This window comes from Bactrocera latifrons, unplaced genomic scaffold (assembly GCF_001853355.1).
Source record: "Bactrocera latifrons isolate USDA-ARS-PBARC rearing strain unplaced genomic scaffold, ASM185335v1 scaffold_206, whole genome shotgun sequence".
NCBI lineage: Eukaryota > Metazoa > Arthropoda > Insecta > Diptera > Tephritidae > Bactrocera > Bactrocera latifrons.
Genome location: NW_017535586.1, coordinates 105,761 through 128,339, shown reverse-complemented (window position 1 = coordinate 128,339; position 22,579 = coordinate 105,761). Strand labels below are relative to the sequence as shown.

General features: G+C 32.3%; 4 protein-coding genes across 11 annotated transcripts in view; 2 read left to right on the top strand and 2 right to left on the bottom strand.

Annotated features, from left to right (window-relative positions):
* Positions 1 to 13: 13 nt before the first annotated feature.
* Positions 14 to 12,084, top strand: LOC108968202 (fibronectin type-III domain-containing protein 3A). Its single transcript, XM_018932070.1, has 7 exons — positions 14 to 1,225; positions 4,987 to 5,168; positions 6,657 to 6,933; positions 7,531 to 7,943; positions 8,020 to 8,229; positions 8,289 to 10,694; positions 11,082 to 12,084. The coding sequence occupies exons 1-7, from the start codon at positions 100 to 102 to the stop codon at positions 11,952 to 11,954; spliced, it is 5,487 nt and encodes a 1,828-aa protein (XP_018787615.1). The 5' UTR covers positions 14 to 99; the 3' UTR covers positions 11,955 to 12,084.
* Positions 12,085 to 16,446: 4,362 nt separating this feature from the next.
* Positions 16,447 to 18,881, bottom strand: LOC108968164. 5 transcript variants are annotated; one of them, XM_018931968.1, is made up of 5 exons: positions 18,583 to 18,881; positions 18,314 to 18,530; positions 17,112 to 17,201; positions 16,842 to 17,057; positions 16,447 to 16,787 (listed from the first exon to the last, which is right to left on the bottom strand). In XM_018931968.1, the coding sequence occupies exons 1-5, from the start codon at positions 18,730 to 18,732 to the stop codon at positions 16,567 to 16,569; spliced, it is 894 nt and encodes a 297-aa protein (XP_018787513.1). In that variant the 5' UTR covers positions 18,733 to 18,881; the 3' UTR covers positions 16,447 to 16,566. The 5 variants fall into 5 exon arrangements, with proteins under 5 accessions (XP_018787513.1, XP_018787514.1, XP_018787512.1 ...); XM_018931969.1 differs by having other exon boundaries at positions 16,842 to 17,030; XM_018931967.1 differs by having other exon boundaries at positions 16,842 to 17,201.
* A 408-nt stretch (positions 18,882 to 19,289) lies between these two features.
* Positions 19,290 to 19,922, bottom strand: LOC108968178 (cytochrome c oxidase subunit 7A1, mitochondrial). Of its 2 annotated transcripts, none has more exons than XM_018931996.1 (3): positions 19,756 to 19,922; positions 19,572 to 19,647; positions 19,290 to 19,517 (listed from the first exon to the last, which is right to left on the bottom strand). In XM_018931996.1, exons 2-3 carry the CDS (start codon positions 19,614 to 19,616, stop codon positions 19,374 to 19,376), a joined length of 189 nt encoding a protein of 62 aa, XP_018787541.1. In that variant the 5' UTR covers positions 19,617 to 19,647; positions 19,756 to 19,922; the 3' UTR covers positions 19,290 to 19,373. The 2 variants fall into 2 exon arrangements, with proteins under 2 accessions (XP_018787541.1, XP_018787540.1); XM_018931995.1 differs by having other exon boundaries at positions 19,725 to 19,921.
* Positions 19,923 to 20,452: 530 nt separating this feature from the next.
* Positions 20,453 to 22,579, top strand: part of LOC108968228 (myosin-IA) — a 17,701-nt gene continuing 15,574 nt past the window's right edge. The window contains exons 1-2 of one of the 3 annotated variants that reach the window (XM_018932123.1): positions 20,453 to 20,565; positions 21,690 to 21,875. In XM_018932123.1, coding sequence (XP_018787668.1) covers positions 21,784 to 21,875 — 92 coding nt within the window. In that variant the 5' untranslated portion in view covers positions 20,453 to 20,565; positions 21,690 to 21,783. Of the gene's footprint in view, positions 20,854 to 21,689; positions 21,876 to 22,579 lie in introns of all 3 variants that reach the window. The other 2 variants (XM_018932122.1, XM_018932121.1) reach the window with 2 other exon arrangements.

The window sequence follows — 22,579 nt, the reverse complement described above, 5'->3', positions numbered from 1 at the left end:
AACTTTAGTGCACAAATATAATAAATAATAACAAAAATAAGCTATACGAGTATTCAAACCTAATAAGCACAATATCAGCCCTCAAGTTAGGCGGTTGACATGGTTCGCTTAAATGTCTCAGCTACTCCGGAACAACACCATCCGCAGCTTAACACATATGCCAATAATATTTCTAATAATAATGGTCAACAGAATGTTGGTGCCGGAGCTCTTAATAAGAATATTTCTTCGTCTTCATCATCGACATCGAGTCTAAATAGTAACGCTTCCTCATTTGAACCACATCAAAATCAAATACAGCATCAATTCCAACATCAGCTTTTACATCATCAGCATCAACAACATAACACAAGTCAAGTTCTTCAGCAACGGTCCACCAACAATATGTTAATGGTTGTAACACAACAGCAACAAGTTCAACAGACACATGCGACACAGCAGCAGGCTCAATATGCACATCTGCCTTCGCTCGCATCTCAACATCAGCTTCCTCAACAACATAGTTTTACCCATCATGTCCACCATCAAACTCCATCGCAGTCTAACGGAGTTGCTATATCAATTCAACAACATCAACATAAACAACAACCACAACAGTCACCTTCCGAGATTTCAACATCGTCGCTGCCAGCATCACCGCCTCTAATTCAACAAACAACTAAAGCGTCTCAAAGTGCCCAACTTGTGCAGCCAGTCTGCGCTATACATCATCCACAGCAGCATCAACAGCAATTTGCTTTAGTGGCTGCCATGCATCAACATTTAACAGCTACGACTGGCCTCGGCTCTTTACCACCACAACATATGCATCTTTCTCATGGTCCACAAGCACAACCACAGTCCGCATCACTACAGGTGCAAGCGCATACGACGACTTCTCAACAACCTCAAACTACTCAACATTCTCAACAACTTTTAAAAGAAAAAAATCACGATAGTGGATATAGTGCTAATAGCGGCGGTGTAGCAAATCAAGCTACCGGAAACAGTCCTGGGGCATCTTCCACCGAATCGTCCACCAGCGGTGCTGCGACTTCCACTGGCAGCAGTGGGTCCGCAACTGCTACTGCTCAACGTGTACCTTCCACGCCTGGTCAATTATATATACAATATCCTGCCGATTTCTTTCCGGCAGAGTATTACATTACCCCGAATTCACACGATAGCATGTGTCCACAACACCCACATCATCATCACGCGATGTGCGCAATGTCAACGGATTATGGTAAGCTAACCGAGCATATGGATTTGCAACATCATAGCAAATAAAATATTATATAAAATATAAAAAAAACCGTAAAAGTTTAAAGCGTTTATAAAGGCGACGGATTTATTAGTATATTACATATTTATTTCCATATTGAATTGTCGGTGGTTTATAAATTCACGCATTACATGATATTTATATACATTTGTATATATACATATATCATCACACATACTTATAGCTTTGTTATAATGATTATTATAAATATATGTATTCATGTAAATTTGATTATCATAAGAGGTTCAATGAGCTTAAAAATGCTTAGACACTTCCACGGTGACGTATGTATATGTACACATATCCTACTATATAGTCTATTCGCAGCCGGTTATAATGGCTTGAATATACAAATCCTACTTGAACACCTAACACTGTAACGAAATAGATTTTCTTATTTCGTTTAAATAATCGATTCAAGATTTTCTAAGGCTTCAGCTTTCACCGAGGGCGTTAGACCGTTTGCTCTATCCATTCAGACAATATATGTACATACATACTACATATATAAGAATTTCTCCTCTTCTTAAATAACGAAATCCACATATGATTACGTCAAAAACTTTAATCGTCTCGCTCTCAATACCTTGAAGTGAGTGATCAAACTATGTATATACATATATAGGTATCTGTTTATCACCCGAAGATGCGCCAACACGAGTGAAAATTGAGATATCTTAATGAAACTTAGTACAGAGTTCAGACATTTATTGACTTAGATCAGTTGCTCTGGTCTTGTCTGCCTCATTATCAGTTCTTGCTATGAATATCATAAATAAAAATTGAGATCCGTGGTATAAATATTTTTTGGTATTCAAGCTAGTTATCCGCTACACAATAATTATAGTTGTAACAAGTAAGGAAAGACATAACTTATATTAAAGGTCATATACTCACTTGGTTTGATAGCAAAATGTAACTTTCCATCAGCGAAAATTATATTATAATTCAAAAGAGATATATGTCATATAAACTCAACAGAAGAAGCTAAATTTAATATATTGAGTTGATATGCAAAACGGATCGGAATTGATGATTCCCTCAAATGAGATTGAGATCACAGTCTAGACCATTCATTGTTAGAATAACAAAAATTTTTATATGTAGTATAATATAATTAATTTTGTGAATATATCTTACATATTGACCGACGTATACAGTATAAGGCTGTATGCTTATGTAGAACATATTATTAACAGAAACACTGAGTTTTTTAAAAATACAGGTGCTCCTCGTTATTGCTATTCCTGGTACCAAATTGCAGCTTCGTTTCTTAATTTGTGGTTTAGTTCTGGCATTTTACACGTTTTCGCCCATCAACCAACTCGTCCTCCTTTTTGCCCACGGAAAACTTATACAAAATTTTCAGGTTTCGAAAAAGTTCCAGGTATTTTGAATAGGATTAATGTCTTGTGATTGTGGGACTTATGGAGCTATTTTTATTTCCATAACAACCATTCACGTACAAGAAAAAAGTACGGTGAGAGTAATGTTGTGGTTTGTGGGTATATGGCTGCTTCTGGAGTTGAACATTTGGATTTGCTTAGTGGAAAAATGGATAAGCATATGTATCTGAACATTTTAAGAAAATAATTTAAATTCTAAGTGTGCCTAAATCGGCTGTTAATAGCAGCCACTTATATATAACAGGATAACGACCCAAAACACTCGTCTTATTTTGTACGTGAATGGTTGTTATGGAAATACATAAAAATAAGTCCAGAGGTCCCGAGATCACTAGACATTAACCCTATTCAAAATATCTGGAACTTTTTGGAAAACCGTATTCGAAAATATCGAATTTCTTCAAAATATGGCCAAAATACTGGATTATAGACTTATTCATTTTGAAACAAATAAACTAATAATTTAACAGAACTAGGTGTATGTAAACTTTATTTGTCTACTGTATATCTATCTCCATTAGTTTTAGGTGTTACTAACGTCCCTTGGGAAACAAAACTATTATACTCTGTGACAGCATGTTGCAAGAATATAAAAAGAGAGAGAGCTTCTAGGTTACCCTCCAGTTTGGTTTTTCCTCCTTGTTAATATGAACTTTGGTCATTTACTACATTTTATTTCCACAAAAGGGAACAAGCAAATAAAGTTCATACATACATAAAGGTACATATCGTCTAAAATGCAAAATAACGTAACAACATTATCGGAAATTTACAGTAGAAAGAATGAAACACGTTATAAAATGGAACACGAGTTAAACAAAATTTAAATATTGGTAAAAACTGGGTTATATCTGATAGCAGAATCTTAAAATGTTGTAGATATGTACTTATATGTATGTAATTTGAAGTAGTGGGTCGTAATCAATGAAACACTCAATTTCGAATTTTTTGATCATACGTTATTTGGCATTTTAGGTGACGTATATTTTTAGAGTCTTTCACGACAATTGAAAGTGGTCTTGCACGATTATTAGCTTAGCTTTTCCAGTCCAAATTCTACACATACATATGTACATATATACAGGTCTATCTATGTATATGAACATATAGGACGCATATGCTTATTGCATAACGTGTGTCGTCCACCGTTGTTTTGCTTCTATGCTACCCTTACTTGCAGCTTGTTAAATTTAAATGAGCGCTTGACTTCACTTAAAGCTAAAGGTGTCTCGCCGTCTCGTCTGCTACTTCATTACTTCCTTGTAACTCCTCACGTCGATATTGTCTTCATGCTTCTTTGATTGATAACGACATTGACTTAAGTGTATATGCATGTGCATAGTTAATCCTGCTTTGCATGCAATAACAAATGGTTAAAGACGAGTCGTTATTTACTATAATGCAATCAAATTAAATTAAATGAATTAAAAGGAATAAAAATATATGTATAAGAAAGTGATTCTCCTTTTCACTAAGTATTATTATTTTGAATAGCACATTTCGCAATGAAACTACTGATGGGCTCGAAACTCAAGCAAACTTTCATTTGAAATTAATTTAATTAATTTGCATATATTCCGTTAGGTGTTTGAATATACAAATACGAGCAAACTTTCAATGATATGATTCTAAGCACACGACTGTAGACTGTAGTGTTATTTAAAATTTTGTCCTCACACATGTAACCATAAGTTTACAAATTATAATTGATTATTATTATTAATTTCCAAAATAATGCCTTTTATATATTTATTTATATTTGACTTAGGTCATAAACATTCTAATGCACGTTTCCTTTCAAAAAAATTGATTGGACAAATTTTAATTATGACACACTGAACAGGGTATATTAAGTTTGCTACGAAGTTTCTTACACTTAGAATGAAGCGACAGAGAACCTTTAATGTATAAATGGTATGGTATAAATGATCACCGTCACGAGCTGAGTCGATTTAATGTTGTCCAAAATCATATTTTGCTATTTTGTTAGAACATTTATAGCGCACTTTTAGAAATTTTGGAAAATAAATTTCTAAAGGAAATAAAATAAGCTAAAGCAAGAAGTTCAGAGATAAAGATTAGAAAGGGAAGAATTTACTGGCCATTTAAAATAATATTGCGTATCAGTATTTTCACCAAAATGCTATATTAATATAATAGAAAAATAATAAGAAAGTGCAACGGACCCAAATTACTCAGGAACTTGTATCGAGCTTAAAGAATAATTGTTGGGGAAAAAATTGTTGATATACAATATATTGTTAACAAGGATAAATTAAGTTTATAAATGAGCTATGTTTTATCAATTATTTGCAGGTCCAGCAACAGTTCAAATGGTTTCCCAAAACCGTCCTGCATCGATAACAGTGCCGGTACAAGTACCGCAGGGACAAATGATGCAGCAATACGTTAACGAGACCGGAACTTTTGCGCATGTTGTGCTTTCGCCCCAATATCAACAGATCCATTCCAGTCAAGGACATATGCATGCACCTTTCGTAAGTTCCTTTTTTAATTCTTTCCTAAAATATCAAAAACATTTCCTGCAATTAAATCAATTTTGCTAAGACATTGAAGTTAGAGCAATTTTGTTTTTCTTAGAACCAAATAGGGCCAGCCCGACTATATAGGCAAGTTAGGCAATTGCCTAGGGCGACATTTTGGCTAATCTCCTTTTAGTTTTTTTAATTATTTGTTTATTTTATTTATTTCATTTATATCTCATACTACATATATAAATATGAAACGCTATTTCGTTAATAAAATATACGGTGCAGATACTGTGACATATTTTACGTATTATTTAATTCAAGTAATAAGATATTTGTGAAAACGTTGTTACATCGTACGTATTTATGTACATATGTACTATTCTTTAAGTGATTTACGAAGTTAATAAAAAATTTTGATTGCTAATTAAACTATTCCAATATATTGTTATCATGATTAATGATATTCTTGACAACGAGGAGCGAGCTTAGCCGTGGGTTTAGGATAGTTTTATATACAAAAATCAAAGCTTCGTATTTTCCTGTTCTTATACAAATTACAAACAACAACGGGAGTATTTTTAATTACTTAACTAATTTTTACAAATTATAAATTTTGTTGTTAAAAAATACATGTACATATATGCCAAAATATGCTTCGAAAGGTTGGAGAATTTGCATTTGCCTTGGGCTGTAATTTGTCTTTAACCGGCCCTGAACATAAACCAAAATCGAAAACTAAAACAGCCTTCCAACATATAATACTTCTTTCCAACAAGTACTATTTTCATGTAAATAAGCAATTTACAAGTAAAAACTTTTTTAATAAACAAAAATATCACTTCATAAGTTTCAGGCTTAATATTTATGAAGTAAATTTCTAATGATACGGTTCTCGAGTGAGGCTAGAAAAATATATAGCAAAAGTCGAAAAAGTAGCAAAAACAAAAATTAGGTACCATTTAAATATATTTTAAAGATACATTACACTATTTAAGGGTTTGTTATGGAGCAGGACCCGAAAAGGTGTGTGTTCGAATTAAAAAACTATAAACTTAATAAAAAGATAAAATAAATAAATAAAACTCATAACTTATGCTTAATTTTATAGTAATTCTAAACAATGAAGTTGATTATATGACAGTATTTGCTTTTTCCGTGTAATAAATAAATAATCAATTACTCTTTTGTATGATTTGGCAACGCTGCAATTAGCAAAGAATAAAATATAAACAAAGAAAAGCCACGTCAAATGTATAAATCAATATTTTTTTTACTAAATTAGTATATCGTTCATCATATGAATTGGAAATGAGTTTTGAATTAAATGTAGCCGTAAGTTTAGTTAGTGAATACTAGGCTTTGTTCGTGCTAATGAATCTTGATTCTTCACATTGTTTATTCACTTATGATTAAAGGCTTGATTAGGAAACTTATTTGTTTAATTTATTCTTTAGAAAAACACTATAGTTGTATTATCCTTATATTTATTTTTAGATGCAGGCTGGTGGATCTTCTCAATTCTATCCAACCCTTCCGACGGGATTTGCTCCTAACCCAGGTGGTGGGCCAGCACATTTCCACACTTTGACAAGTGGGCATGTGCAACCGCAACAACTTTCCCAACATCAAAAAGCGACAACACAACCACAGCAAACTGGATCTCAAACTTTATCACATTCGCCTTCACCTCCCAATAGCTATTATAAAGACGAGCGCACTCAACGACAACACACAAAGTTATTAAGGAAACTTGAGAAACAACGGGAAATGAGTGAGTATTTATTTTGGTTCGCGATTGATTAGTTTACATAAAATATACATATATTATAAAAAGTGGTGAATTTATTCATATATTTATTTGGGTGAAATTGTCTTTAGCTTATAATTGTTTTTATGTACACATTTAACAAACTATTAAAGGTACTTCAACCAAACTTGCTAAACACATTTCCCTTTAGCATCTTAGTTGAAGGTTTCATTTGTGCACTAAGGATAATATGGCACGGATGCATATGAATCATTTTTATATGTACATAATACATCAAATTTCGACCCTTTGAATATCGCATACATTAAAAATACGCTTAAGAGATTTCGTCAAGTATATTTATTTCTATTAAAATTGTTAGTCGGTGGAAATAATTATGGCTATATTACCTTAGCGAATTAGAATAATTTTCGTCGTTTTTGTTTCTGCTAACATCTGAAAATATGTCACTGGTTTTAATCCTCGAAAATTGGAACTGGAACCTTTAATCGTTATAATAGTTTTACCAATTAAATTATGAATTTTTTTAAATAAAATAATTGTTTTAATTCTTACGACTTTAAATGTTTAAGTTGTTATACGAGTATCATAATCTTTCAGTTAACTCTGCAAACAATAGCCCAATCAATGGAACAAAGAAGCACGATCACGTTATTGCAACTCCAGGGGTTTCTCTATCGGATCCAGCTAATTCAAATTCTTCTGTGAAAAGTTCGACTGACAATGGATTAGGAGTCATTCAAAGTGTTCAAAATATAAACAAAAGTATAGTCCAACCAAAACAGGATACATCTCCACTGCGGCAACCATTAAAAAAGCATATTTTACACTCTCAAACTACGCAACGAAATGGGGGCATAGCATCAAATATATCCCAAAGTGGGCTAAGTTATGGTGTCAATGTAGTTAGTTCTAAAGAAGATAAAGGAGAGTTTAGTTCAAATGTCCTCGTGGATGAGGAAGACCCTCAAGCCTTGATTATAGAGCAATTATCTGCTATACAAAAACCGAGTGTGAGTAAAATAGAGTTTTCCATTAAACCAATACATTTAATTTTTTTTATACTTATTATTTTATATATATTTTAAGGTAATTAATTTAACTTCACGATCAGCAAAAATTATTTGGGAGGGGCCAATAATCACTGATTCACAAATTGATACTAGGAATCTTCGTTATAATGTGTTGCTTAGTGATCGTGCTAAGGACGGAAAATACAAAAGCCTTTATAAAGGCGATTCATATGACTGTATAGTACAAGACCTTCAACCAGGTCAGATGTATGTAGTTCGAGTTCAGGTTTGTTTATGCTAATCATACCAATATTTGCAGCATATATATTTCGAATTTACTTTCAGGTGTACTATAACAAGATGCATGGAACAGCTTCTGAGGCGTCTGAATTCATGACTCCACCATGTGAACCAGATCAGCCAATGCCACCTAAACTTGTAATGCGAACGAAGAATTCGTTGCATTTGCGTTGGTCGAACCCCCCATCTAATGGTTCACCCATACAGCATTATTTATTGGAATATGACGACGGTAAATCCGGGCTATCTTTATCTACCCGCTCCTCACGTCAAAATAATGAGAATGATTGTCATAACTTTGTGGAAGCAACGAAAACAAAAGGCAAGCACTACACTCTTACTAAATTGCAGCCGTCAACTGTATACTATTTTCGTCTGGCTGCCGTCAACGATGTGGGTATGTCATTATATTCCACCATTTGCTCATACTGTACCTCGAATAATCCGCCGATTGCACCGAAGCCTCCTAAACTCCAGAGCAGCAGTCCTACAACTATTCGCCTTTGGTGGGAACGAAGACAACAAGATGGCGATTATGTCTTGCAAATACTTGATCCCGACTCAGGCCATGGTTACCTAAACGCTTACAATGGTCCAGATACGAGTCATGAATGTTGTGAACTGCGTCGAGCTACATATTATCAGTTCCGGTTACGTGCAGAAAATGAAGCGGGCAGCTCTCCATGGTCCAATGAGGTTACCTACCAAACTGCTCCTGAAAAACCAGGTAAACCGGGTAAACCACATGTGAAAGGAAAAATACATGGAACTCATTTTCGAGCTCGTTGGGATCCACCCATAGATATGGGAGGCGCCGAAATAATTCGATATTTTCTCGAAATCACATCTGGTGCTAAATTTGAACGTATTTATAGTGGTACTGATACAGAGAGCATATGTGATCGGCTTCAACCAGGTACAACGTACCAATTGCGTGCGTCTTGTGAAGGTCCTGCAGGCATTAGCCCGTATTCTGATGTGGCCCATATTACATCAGAAGCTTTAGTACCTGCGGCACCTTCGCCACCTTATTATGATAGTCCGCCGGGTCCATATGCGGCGGTTTTAAGGTTGGATAAACCAGAAAATAGTGGTGGTGCCCCCATTTTGGAATTTGAAGTGCAGATGCGTCATTCTGTAGATGATAAATACGCTATTGCGAATAAAACAAATGATTATTCAATTGTTTACCATGGACGGGATACATTTTGTGTGGTCAAAGACTTACAACCTGGTTGGCCTTATGAGGTACAGGTTCGTGCAATTAATCGCATTGGTGCTGGGCCTTGGTCATCATGGTTCCGTTTCTCGGCAGCTGCGGCACCTCCGAACACACCCGAAAATCTAAATGTTATAATCAAGTCGGCGACTCATTTGCTAGTAAATTGGGAAGAGCCTAGTAACAATGGTGCACCTATTCAGGAATACCGTTTAGAAAGTTTAACTGCTGAAAATGAATCCGATCTTACTTTTGAAAATTCATCACATAAATCAGCATACTTACCCTGTTACCATGGTGGGCAAACGAGCATCGATTTGCGAAATTTATCACCTTTTACTATATATTACTTTCGCGTGAATGCCAGTAATGCGGCTGGAGTGAGTAAATGGTCAACATGTATACAAGCGCGTACGCCAGCGGCAGTACCTGCTGCGCCACAAATCAAAGACTGTGAATTTACTGCAAAAAAAGCAGTATTAAATTGGTCGAAACCTGAATGTAATGGTGCTTGTATCACTGGATATACCATTGAATGTGCTGAAAAATCAATTACCACTGCGGATGCAAATACCACATATACAATCCACGGCTTAATACCCGAAACTACTTATAAAATTCGTTTGCAGGCTATTAATAGTATCGGTTGCGGACCCTTTTCTACTTACACTAAATTTACAACATTACCTTCACCTCCCCCGCCACCAACACTTGAGTGTACAGGAGTAGGACATAACTTTATAAAATTAAAGTGGGGTGACGGTAAAAACGTTGATTTTATCAAATACTACGTAGAAATGTTTGTTCAGCGTGCAAAAGAGTTCCAGATAGTTTACTCGGGCACAAGTTGTATGTGTAAGGTGAACAAGTTGCAGGAAAGTACCGCTTACACCTTCCGCGTATATGCAAGTACTGATCGCGCCGGAATCGGAGAATTTTCAGACGAATATATTTTCAGTACGACTCCTACTTTGCCGAGCAACATTAAAGCTCCAAGGGTTGCCATGGAAGGAGCAGCTGCCTGTTTATTAACACACGGTGTCGGCAGTGCTAGTAGTTTCGTTCCATCCGGGATTCTTCCTGAAACACCTACAAGTTTTATTGCCGGCCTAGGAAACCTTTCTTTAGGTGTACCACTTACTCTAGAATGGCAAAACTCAAAAAATTCGTTCAATGATCCTGTAGAATACGTATTACAGTATGCGATTGGTAAGGATGGTGACTATAGACGGGTAAGTTTTACAAAATTTTTAAATTTGATTTTCACAAAATTTTGTGGATAGTTATTTATTTTTAAATGAAATGTTTTGATTAAAAAAATTATTAATTATTATATTTGGATAAAAATGTGTATCTACATATACTCTTATATAGAGATATTTTTTTTATGCAATTAAAATTTAGCTTGTTTTTCTAATATTCATTATGTTTAAAAGAGTCAATATAACAAAAGTTACATACTACAGTGTTTAAGTAAATATCTAAAACAAGCACTCTAGCGTGTTCTTAAAATCTAAAGCATTTGCGAAAATGCAAAAGTAAATGATATTGGTAGTTAATATTTATTAATTAAATAATAAAAATGGAACTTTTGGGTGACCTTTTTTTTTTGTTTCTAGATTTACAGGGGTCCAGAAACCAAATTTACAATTGAAAATCTTGAGCCGGGAACTATGTACCAATTTCGAGTGTATCCTATTCGTGTTACTAAATCTGGTGAAGATTTGGTTGGCCAATATACTTCTGCATTTCGATACCAAGTACCACATCTTGCAGCATTGGACGATATCGATGGAAACTTATTAGGAAATATGGGCAGCGTTTTTGGAACAAGCGCTAAAGGGATAAATAATAGCAGCAACGGTTCCATGAATTGCCATGGGCATTCACACTTAGCTCATCATGTTCACAGCTTGCATACACATCACTCTCATAGCCATACGCACCACAACAGTAGACAATCAACGTCCAGTCTTCATCATCGTTCAGTAAGTGCGTCTGCTGCAAGTCCAAATGGTTTTAATGGTCATAACAACACCAATATTAGCGATAGCAGTAACAATAGTGGTAGCACTATATTAATCGGTCCTAATGCCATTGGTTTAATACCTTTGAGTTCATCAATGGCAAATGAATTGACTGCAGTGGAATTTGCTGGTTGCGACGATCCACTACATCATCATCATCATCATCAATTTCTTGGTGGAAATGTTAGTGCAGGATCTGATTCCGTAGGATCTACACCAACTACGACATCGTTTCTGGCTGCTGCTTCAAATAATTTGTTAACAAATAATGCGCTTTTAGTACATGGTATCGGTTCATCCAATCATACTCAACATGGTGTATTACGCCGATATATTACCAAATTAACTACGATATATACGAACCGAAAACGTTTTACCGACCAGGAAAAAGCAGTTTTATTCATGGTTTGCTTTTTGTTTTTTACATTCATATTCGCAACACTAGTTAAAGCATTAATGCGATAAATTTTGACAGAAAATTAGTATTGTTGAAGAATATGCAAGCCTTTTATGAAAACGAAAGCAATGCATTTGCGATTAAAATGGTGAATGTGTCGATGAATAAAAACAACCAACACTTTTTCAAAAAGTTCAACTACCTAAAGCTCACATATTTTAACCTAGGTGTGGATGTTCATATATATATGTATATACACTGTATATATATACTATACATAGAAATGTGGTGGAAGTTTATAATCTAATTCTTAATCGATTCTACTTATTCTGTTAAATGCAATCCTATTCAACATTGGAAAACAAATTATAGAAGCGAAAATACAATGATTTCTTTATAATTTAATTAAAATATTTAACACAATTGGCAACTGTGATATGCATATTTTAGTTAAGTTTATTTTTCATAGAGTTTTTTAAATGTTTGAATTTGTCAACGCTTTTTCAATTAAAACTTACATAAATGAGATTAAGGCAAACTGCCGAAAACCAATAAATATAGTGTTAACTTTATTTGCTGGTCAAAAGTTTCAAATGTTAAATCATATGTGTCAAATTAATAGCGAAAACATTTCCAAAACGCTTCATCTTGCTGTATCCGTAATACCAGTAATGACAAAAAAACTTGTTGGTATGAAAGGGATTTCTCGTGTAACACATTTATTTACGACTTATCATGATTACCTATCCTTTTAGGTTATTTATATAAGTATAACTTTCAGATAAATTTGAATTTAATGTATGTTTAATGAAATGCATAATACACATGTGCAGTTATATCTTTGTGTATACTTATTAAGTATTTTAAAAGTCAGGCAGTTACAATTATTAATTGGAACGTTCGAATATGATTATCAATGTACCTTTTCAATTTATGTGTTATTTGAATTCTTTAACTTCAACGCAGATTAAAGATGTTATTCTCCCATAGAATAATGTATTGAAATAGTTTTATTTCGAGTTTTAAACTAAATTCATATTGCTTATTCTGCATTTTTAGTCGACCGTCATATTATTATACTCTCGCAACAAAGTTGCTAAAGAGAGTATTATAGTTTTGTTCACATAACGGTTGTTTGTAAGTCCTAAAACTAAAATAGTCAGATATAGGGTTATATATACCAAAGTGATCAGGGTGACGAGTATAGTTGAAATCCGGATGTCTGTCTGTTCGTCGGTCCGTCTGTCCGACCGTCCGTGCAAGCTGTAACTTGAGTAAAAATTGAGATATTATGATGAAACTTGGTACACGTATTTCCTGGCTCCATAAGAAGGTTAAGTTCGAAGATTTGCAAAATCGGCCCACTGCCACGCCCACAAAATTGCGAAAACCGAAAACCTATAAAGTGTCATAACTAAGCCATAAATAAAGATATTAAAGTGAAATTTGGCACAAAGGATCGCATTAGGCAGTGGCATATTTGGACGTAATTTTTTTGGAAAAGTTGGCGTGGCGCCGCCCCCTACTAAGTTTTTTGTACATATCTCGGAAACTACTATAGCTATGTAAACCAAACTCTATACAGTCGTTCAGGCATTTCCATATATAGTTCAAAAACGGAAGAAATCGGATAACAATACAGTCGTTCAGGCATTTCCATATATAGTTCAAAAACGGAAGAAATCGGATAACAACCACGCCCACCTCCCATACAAAGGTTATGTTGAAAATCACTAAAAGTGCGTTAACCGACTAACACTAAATTTTACGAAAGAAATATCAGAAAGAAGCAGCACCCAGGCTTTCTTTAAAAATTGAAAATGGGCGTGGCGTCGACCACTTATGGACCAAAAACCATATCTCAACCGTACCGTATTCGGTACATAATAGTTTCTTAACACCCTGAGGACATGTACGAAATATGGGTGAAATCGGTTCACAATCACGCCTTCTCTGTATAATATATAAATTAGGAAGCAATGATGATAGCGGAATAAAACTTTACACAAATACGGTATTTGATGCGAGAGTATAAAATGTTCGGTGACACTTAGCCTTTTCTTACTTGTTTTTATTTAAATATCTTCATACCATGTAATATACGTAAATCTTGCTTGGTTATATAAATACATATACATATGTACGCGAGAGACAATTTTTTTTTTACATATGTTTTTAGGCTCCAAATTCAAAGGAGGGCTCAAATATTTTTTATTTATTTATTTTTTGTTTGACTTTTAAATATTTAATAAGGTTTCTGCCAGTTCTAATGATAAGCAATGCAAAAAAAATTTAACCCAACCCAATTTGATTTTTAAATAAAATAACCATTGTCGATGTCAACAATTTACAGATTCAAGAATTGTAAACTATGTAATACATGACACATATGAACGCCGATATCTTAAGTTTCTCTAACTTAATCTTTAAGTTTAGTAATTTTCGACATAAACTAATTATACATTTTCTCTGACCAATGAAAATAGTACTAAAATATTCAACCTTTTCCTTAGAACTGAACGCCATTTTTATTGTAAGTTTCACGTAGCTTAGTTTCAGGCTTGGACCGAAATAATCAGTAATGAATCATAAATATTCGGCTAATTTTTGTAAACCATCATTTTTTTAATCTTATAGAAGTATTTTTAGGGATGTGCATTCACTTTTTATGAGGACTTTCATTATTCCATAACTATTTTACTGTTAATACAAATTAAATTTATAGTATTTGTAGTAACGATAATGGAAATTAAAATTTAATTGATAAACAAAAAAGGAAAGGTAATTTAGTAAAAAGTTCATATAAATACATATTTTTTATGAAGTTTGGGGTAATGAATGAATACCTCAGATTTGGAAACATCCACTTGCTTACGATATATACTTGTAATATTCTAAAAGTGGATTCTAAGAGAAGGATGTTAATACAGCTTTAAATAGTTTCAAATTATATGGTATATATAAATTTGGTTAGCTTACATAAATCCTTTATTTTTTTCTTTAAACATTTTTCTAGTTTGAAATTGGTTCCGATTATCAGTTTTTTTGTTCTAAATTAATTTTGGAAATTACGAATATTTCGTAAAGTATATGTAACGTTTTTAGTTGACGACTAACCACTCTACTGGTCATACATTTACCAATAGAAAACGCTGATTTCGGTTGGCGAAACATTGGAGACGGTCTAAATTATCAATCAGTTTAGAAAAGGAAAATGTTAACGGATATATTGACCATACAACTTTAATTTTGTAATACATTATGTACTTTCAAAAAAAGTCCTTGAAGGCGTCATTATTTTGTGCATTTAAAAGTCCAGGTTGAGAATTGGGGTAATGATTGCCTCATTACGTATAAATTATAATTTTTTATTCTTCGCTCCATGGCTCTTTTAAATCAATGACAACACAATTTCTTATTTACGTACTAGTACCACGTAATGCGAACTAATATAAATATTCGTTTACTATAAACGTATATAAAGATAGTTAAAAAAATTTAGCAGAAACTATTTCCTGCTTTACGCATTAAAAAATCATTTATTTTTGTCATTGTACAAACAGGTGACATATAAATACCGGTAAAGTATTTCGTAATTATCGACGATTTATACGTAATTATTGACAAGATACTTATTATAACGTTCTAAAGAGATCTATTACAGATTTAGAAACAAATGATATATGTACATWTGTATGTATTAATATCGTAAAAAGTAATTATATAAAAACAGATTAGTAGACGCACGGTGGTCACCAAATTAAATTAACAATTTTCTTAATTTTTTATTTATATAGACGAGAAAATTTCATTAAATATATACATGTGACTTATTACGTATATTGTAATAATTTATTTACGCCTATGTGTATACTTAAACAAATATTGGTGTTTGTATTTTTTAACTTGAAATTTAGTAAAACTAAAAAAATACACATTTATTGTTTGCTTATGGAATATTCACTTTTTCATATTAATTTCACCTTCTATAAGAGCTATTGAATATGGTATTGATAAATATGAGTGAAAAAAATAAAACAATGTGCTTTATTTAGTAATGGTATGAGGTGTACTATAACAAATATTAATCTTTACACTTAATTAACTGATACACAAAAGTCGGAATGAAAGAAGGGGGAAGACGAAAATTACGTTAAAGTATATAAAAAATTGTTTGTTTATTATCATTACCATTATAGCATAAATAATGCAGAATAAAAATATTTAGACTCTACATACATATATAAAATATTGAAAATATATAACTAAATATATATACATGATAAAAATATATTAATAAAAAATATAAATGATCCGGTTGTCTTAATTTTTCATAATAACTTCTGTTCGACAATCTGCACATAACGTGTTGTTTGCTTTATTATTCTCGAAAGGCTCAAAAGTAAGTTTATTATCTTTTATTTGTGTACCCCGCAAAATGTTGCATAGTGTACAATAGTTTTGTTTACTTTATAGTTTCTTGTAACACCTGAAATCAATCAAGTTTATGATGTTAGTGTTGATCTTAACCTTGGAGTTAGTCAATAATAGATTTGAAGATTTAGTTTTGTCAGTTAAGGAACACACACCGTTAAGGAAAGTTCACTGTACTTTATTCTAGTTATTTAACAAAATCTAAAAATTTTGGTTATATCTATACATTTAAATTCAATGTGTGTTTCATAATCCTAAGTGGCTTGACTGTAACTGCTCAATTGAAACCGACAACTGTTCAAGACGTTGGACTAATTGTAACATATTTTCTTGTGCTTTAGCAGCATTCAAATCATGAACACTCTCTAATGAATCTTCTTCAGCAGCGGCTAACTCAAAGTGCAATTTAGCTAAACTTTCCTGTTGTTCTCGTATTTTAGTCATCTGTTCCATCGTGCAACCAGAACCTAAACCAAATAGAACTTGATTTTTAGCTTTTTTGAATTCGGTGGATTACTTACCAAAAGCCTTTAGCTTTCCAGAATGAAAATCATCGAGAAGACCTAAAAGAGCTCGTTCCATATGCTTTACGTCCGGAACTTCTGAGACAAATGAGTGATGTTTAATAGGACGGTGATCGAATTCATTTACGTTTGAGCTACCGCCCGCATTGGTGGTGTTTAACGAAGTAGAAGGATCGATGCTACCCACTTTTTCACGAAATATGTGCAATCTGACTTTATTATCTGAACTATCATGGTTTTGTTTTTGAGAAATGTCATGTTTCATACCAAAATCTATCCTATCGCAATATACTTCGCTGGAATTTTCTGGAATTTTGCTGGCACTATCATCAGTATTGCATATATCTGCCTCTTTTTCTTTTATATAATATTGTTAGGCAATTACCATTTGTCGAAAGATTCAATATTTGGATTTACGAATAGATTATGAAAAACAAAAAAATAAATAAATAGAAATAAAATAAAATCATGAAAAATAACAGAAATTATTAAGCATATATTTATTTATAACTAAATAATACTTATTACTAGATGATAAATAAAATAAAAGTTAAAATAATTTTAAAATGATACCATTGCAAATTGTGCCTATAAAAAAGTAATGCATTGTTTTGAATGCAAATTCATTCTTAGTGAATTCTATGTAATAGTGTTGATATTTTTCAAATATCGTCAAAATGGTAATTTTGAGTGATAACTGAATATAAAGAGAATGTAAAACTGCCAGAATTGTCAAAATGAAAACAAGAAATTCATTATAAATACCTTTTTAAAATAAACGATTAATTGATAATCGTTCGTCCAGAAAAGTGTGTTTGGCAGAATTAAAAGGTGGAAATGGATTACTAAAATAAATATTTAATAGCTAAGAAAATACATCACTTGTAAAGATTTTTAAATAGAAAATATACTAATTAGTATTTCCTATTGCCTAAATTAGCTATCGAAAGAAACATGTACATATATATATATGTAATGAAAGCCCAGAACATTCGACGAAATATAGAAAAACATCATACAATATGATATTCCATGCACAACGAAATTGTTTATTGAACTTTCTTACAAAAAGTACCATGAAAGATTGAAGGACGTGTTCTTGGCAGGAATTCGAATGTGGTACACACTAATACGTCTTGTGACACAAATGTATGTATGAATATATGTATATGTGTTTAAATAAAAAATATCAACGGTGACTTGGGCCTATATTTTTTAATATAATCTATTAACCTAGCAACAGTGTAGCTCTTAACCAGTTACAAGCCTTCTAGAGAGAATAAATAGCATGTTCTCTTTTAAAAAGAATTGTTTTCGATGAAATATATAAACGGTGTAATACATAGTCAATAATCTGCAATTATGAAAATTTATTGAATTCGATCCTTCAGAACAATGATAGACACCAACATGCGGCGCTTTAAAAGTGTCAAAAAAACGTATTAATAAGTTAAAATCTGCTAAATTACCTTTAAGCAATTTACGTTGTCGTGATTTGAAATCAAGTCGTTCATCATTGTTGCATCCACTCAGGCTTGCACTAATTTGCAGATTTGGACGTGTACGTCGCTCATTTATATATGTTACCTTAGCTGAGGTTAGTTGACCTTTTTCAGACGTTCGTTCTATGGAACAACTAGCTGAATTTCTACTTCGAGTTGTATCCCCACTGGAGACATTCTTTATCTGCAGAAAATTTAACGTTTAACTTTATTTTCAATTTAATTATTCGTCCTACAATCATTTTGGGAACTGCCGGAGTAGGAAGGATACTTTCTGGTTTAGGACCTGATTTTGGCACATTGGTATGGTTGTTAATATCTTCATCTCCATCATTGTCGTTTGTTACGAGCTTTTGTCTTTCTACCACTTCAGCATTTGTCTCCATGATCTCTACACTCGCTCAAAATATAATGTATATCCAAACAGATTTATTAACGTGGAATAACCAAAAAATATTACCAAATTATTTAAAGCACTTTTAATTTCTGAAATAGAAAAATAGTTTTGTGATTTATTAGCGATGTCAGCAGATAAGATATATTATTCACCGTCTCTAACTATCGATAATATATCTAATCGCACATCAAAATAAGCTATCGATAGTTCTGATTTGTTACATCATCATTATTCCTTTAAACATTTATATATATTTATGTACATAAAACACAATATGTTTCTTCTATATATTAGAAAGCTGATAATATACAATAATTATAGTTTCTCAGCATTTTGCGCCACCAGGAAGACAACGATTTGTCTTTGCTTTGTGGGGCTTGTGCCCCACGTTTCATGTTATTTTTGATCCCCAGTCAATAACAAATATATACTCAGATATATATGTACATAGGTTATTGAAAAAATCACTTTCCGCTCACGATCCTACGTTAGGCGAAGAGAAATATAATATATAATTAGTTACCTAACCTCGAAAAAAAATCTTTGTTTAATGATTTGATGTCAGTTCTTCATATTTATTATTGTAATATTTTTCACATCTTTCATTTAATTGAAAGTATCGTAATTATTTTAAGCCGATTTCTTTTTAAATCCCAGTGTATACACCATTTGCAACATACCAATAATACCTAAGCCGCATAGCCCTACAGTCAAACCAAATAATACCTTGTCTGCTGGACCTCCTTTTAAAAAGACCGGTACATCATTATGTGCCTATAAGTAATTGTATAATTATTAATGTGCCACCCGTTAATTTAAATGTATTACTTGAAATTTCTTCATGCTACTTGCAAGTCCATCGGGTAATGCCATTATTATATTGAAAATGATTATGTAAGCACACCTAAAATATATAGTACAAATAAATAAAATATTCTTTATATTTTAAATTTTAAATGATATTCTCAATTAAGTATTTACAGTTATTAACACGCATATAAATCAGTAGTACTTGCAATCCTTGAAAGAGTTGTTATTATTATAAGCTTATATTATTTGTTGCTCCAATCAATATTAAACAATTATAGATTAACCAAGGAAGTGAGTTTCGGACCCAATTCGATTTTAACGAAGTGCATTGCGTGCACTCACGATAACGAAGTTTTTAACGTGTATAAATAGATTTTGACAAACATATGCATATCTGCAATTCCTAAAACGAACTAAATAACACGTAATACTCAATTCACATCAGGTTTCTTAATAAAAGTGCTATTGAAACATTTTTTTTTATATATAAAAGGGGTAATTGTTTAATGAATTATATTTCCATCTTATGTCAGATACATGACGTTCTTTATTCGGTACATGATACAAAATAATGCGAAGAGGAAAATCGAAAATATATTTTCACCGTTATATATAATACAAAGTCTTATTGAATACAAAAATTATTAACTATTTGTGAGTAATTTTTTGTCCATTTATGTAATCAATGTTCGGCATATCACATAAATTTATTCGTGGAAATATAAAATGCTAATAAAAAGTTATTAAAAGGTAGGATAAAACCTTGACGGAATAAGCAACGGCGTTAATTTAAAGTAATGCAGCGGCTTTCTTTTGAGAGGCATATTTGAGAATCAGTTTCGACAAAACTCATTTAACACGTATTGAACCAGTTGACTCATTTGTCATAGATATGCATTTGTTATTTTTCAGTTGTACCAGTTGTATATTAGTTTTCCGATTGTGTGGTGTTGTTTAACTTTGTGAAACAATTCGTTCAAAACAAAATATATTAAATTTTATTTTGTGTTCGGTTCGAGTTTTTTTCTTAGCTTCTTGTAATTTGTGTTTGTCTTATTTACTACATGTTCCTATTCATTACTGGTTATTTCCAAAATTGGGTGAAGGAAACTGATTATTTAAAAATATATACCTACATATGTACACTTTACCTCAAACGTTGAAAGTGTTTACATATACACATATATGTTTATGCGTCAAAATACTCATGAATCGAAATTGCACTTCAGATGTTTCAAAGCCAAGTCCGTACGCATATGCGCCATATAATACCTGACACATTTTATTCATATGTGTATAAGTATGTACCTATGTTTTAAAAAACACATTTCGGTTAAATAATTTATTTAAAGCATTGCTAGTGATTCAGTTATTAAATCAATTGATTAATAAAAAGTGAAAGAAGTTACCAATACCAAATAGTTCATTCATAATATAAAAATTAATGGAAATCAAATGTGTTCGAATGTGTGTCTAAATATAAGAAAAATAATAGCATTGACAAGTTAATTCCTGATATTTATATACTTACATATGTAAAAACAGTTCCTCATCCAAAAATATTTTACATTTTAGCTGAAGAATAAAAAAAGGTGTTTGTGCTAATGATGAAAAGTGGTTATCAGAGTAAACTTAGCGCCTTGTAATTTGAATAAATATTAATGAGTGGGTTTTCGCAAATTCACCGGGTAGTCCGTAATTCTTTCGTGTAGAACTACTTTGTGGAATATGAAAATAATATTGAGGAGCCTTTGCAGACGCGGAGCCATTTCACAAAATTTCGAACATATTTGCCCTATTAGTGTTTTAATGTGTAAACAAACAGCTACTAAACGCACACTATTGACACATGAAGATCAAACTTCACACGAACATTTCGGTTTGCCTTCCAGTCACATTTGTCTTTGAGAGTACATATATGGACATATGTATAAAAACTGTTTAATAATTGAATTAAGATAGCACTATAAGATAATTTTTTTTTTTAATATTATTTTAGAGAAATTGAAATTATATATTTAGTTTATTTCTGCTTTTTTGTTGGGATAGCTATTAGATCTTATTTAATTGCAGTATCCGTTTTAAAAACATAAGATATGTAATTTCGATGATTTAATAGTTTGTTTATTTTTTCAGTTAAAATTTACTTATTAAATAAGATAATTTATTCGAGTTTGAAAATCCTTCCTGCGCGTTTGATAATAATATTTTTGTTTGGTAAATTGGTAAAATGGCATTACAACATCGAGAAGTTGGAGTTAGGGATTTCGTGCTCCTTGACCAATTAACAATGGATAAATTTATGGATAACCTAAAAATAAGGTAAATACACAAATAAAAGCTATGATAATTAATTATATATCGATACCTAAAATGCAAAATAACGTAACAACATATTTGAAAATTTACAGTGACGTGAATAAAACATGAAATGAAATGGAATAATAGTGAAAAAAAAAATTTAATATGTGTTAAAACTGGTAAATATGAGCGCAAAACCTGAAAATGTTGGAGATATGAATCGTAAACAATGAGATACGCAATTTCGATTTTTTTGATGATACGTTATTTTGAATTTTAGGTGACGATATTTAGTATATACTTTTATACAGATGATATCCATTTGCATAAGAAGCTTTATTACATTCAGCTGTTTCATTAAAACATAATTCAATAAGTAAGGCAACTGAAGTCCGGATATATCCGACCATTTTATTCGCTTGCAACCTTCAGGAATTCTTTCAGGTGCTGGCAAAACTTTATATTAAAGAAATAAGGAAAGGCTAAGTTCGGAGGCAACCGAATATTTTATACTCTTGCCAATTGCAAGAATCAAACCCGGCTAAATACTTTAAGGTGTAAAACCAATGAATTAGTCGGTTGTTCGAAAATCCTGACATTAGTTATGTAGGGGCTAGGCCAAGTTTTCGCTCAAATTTATCTATTTTAGACACAAAGCTGTTATGAGTAAAGGCACAATTCCGATTTCTTTGGCGCCGCGATTTGAAGGTACCGTTGGAAAGAGG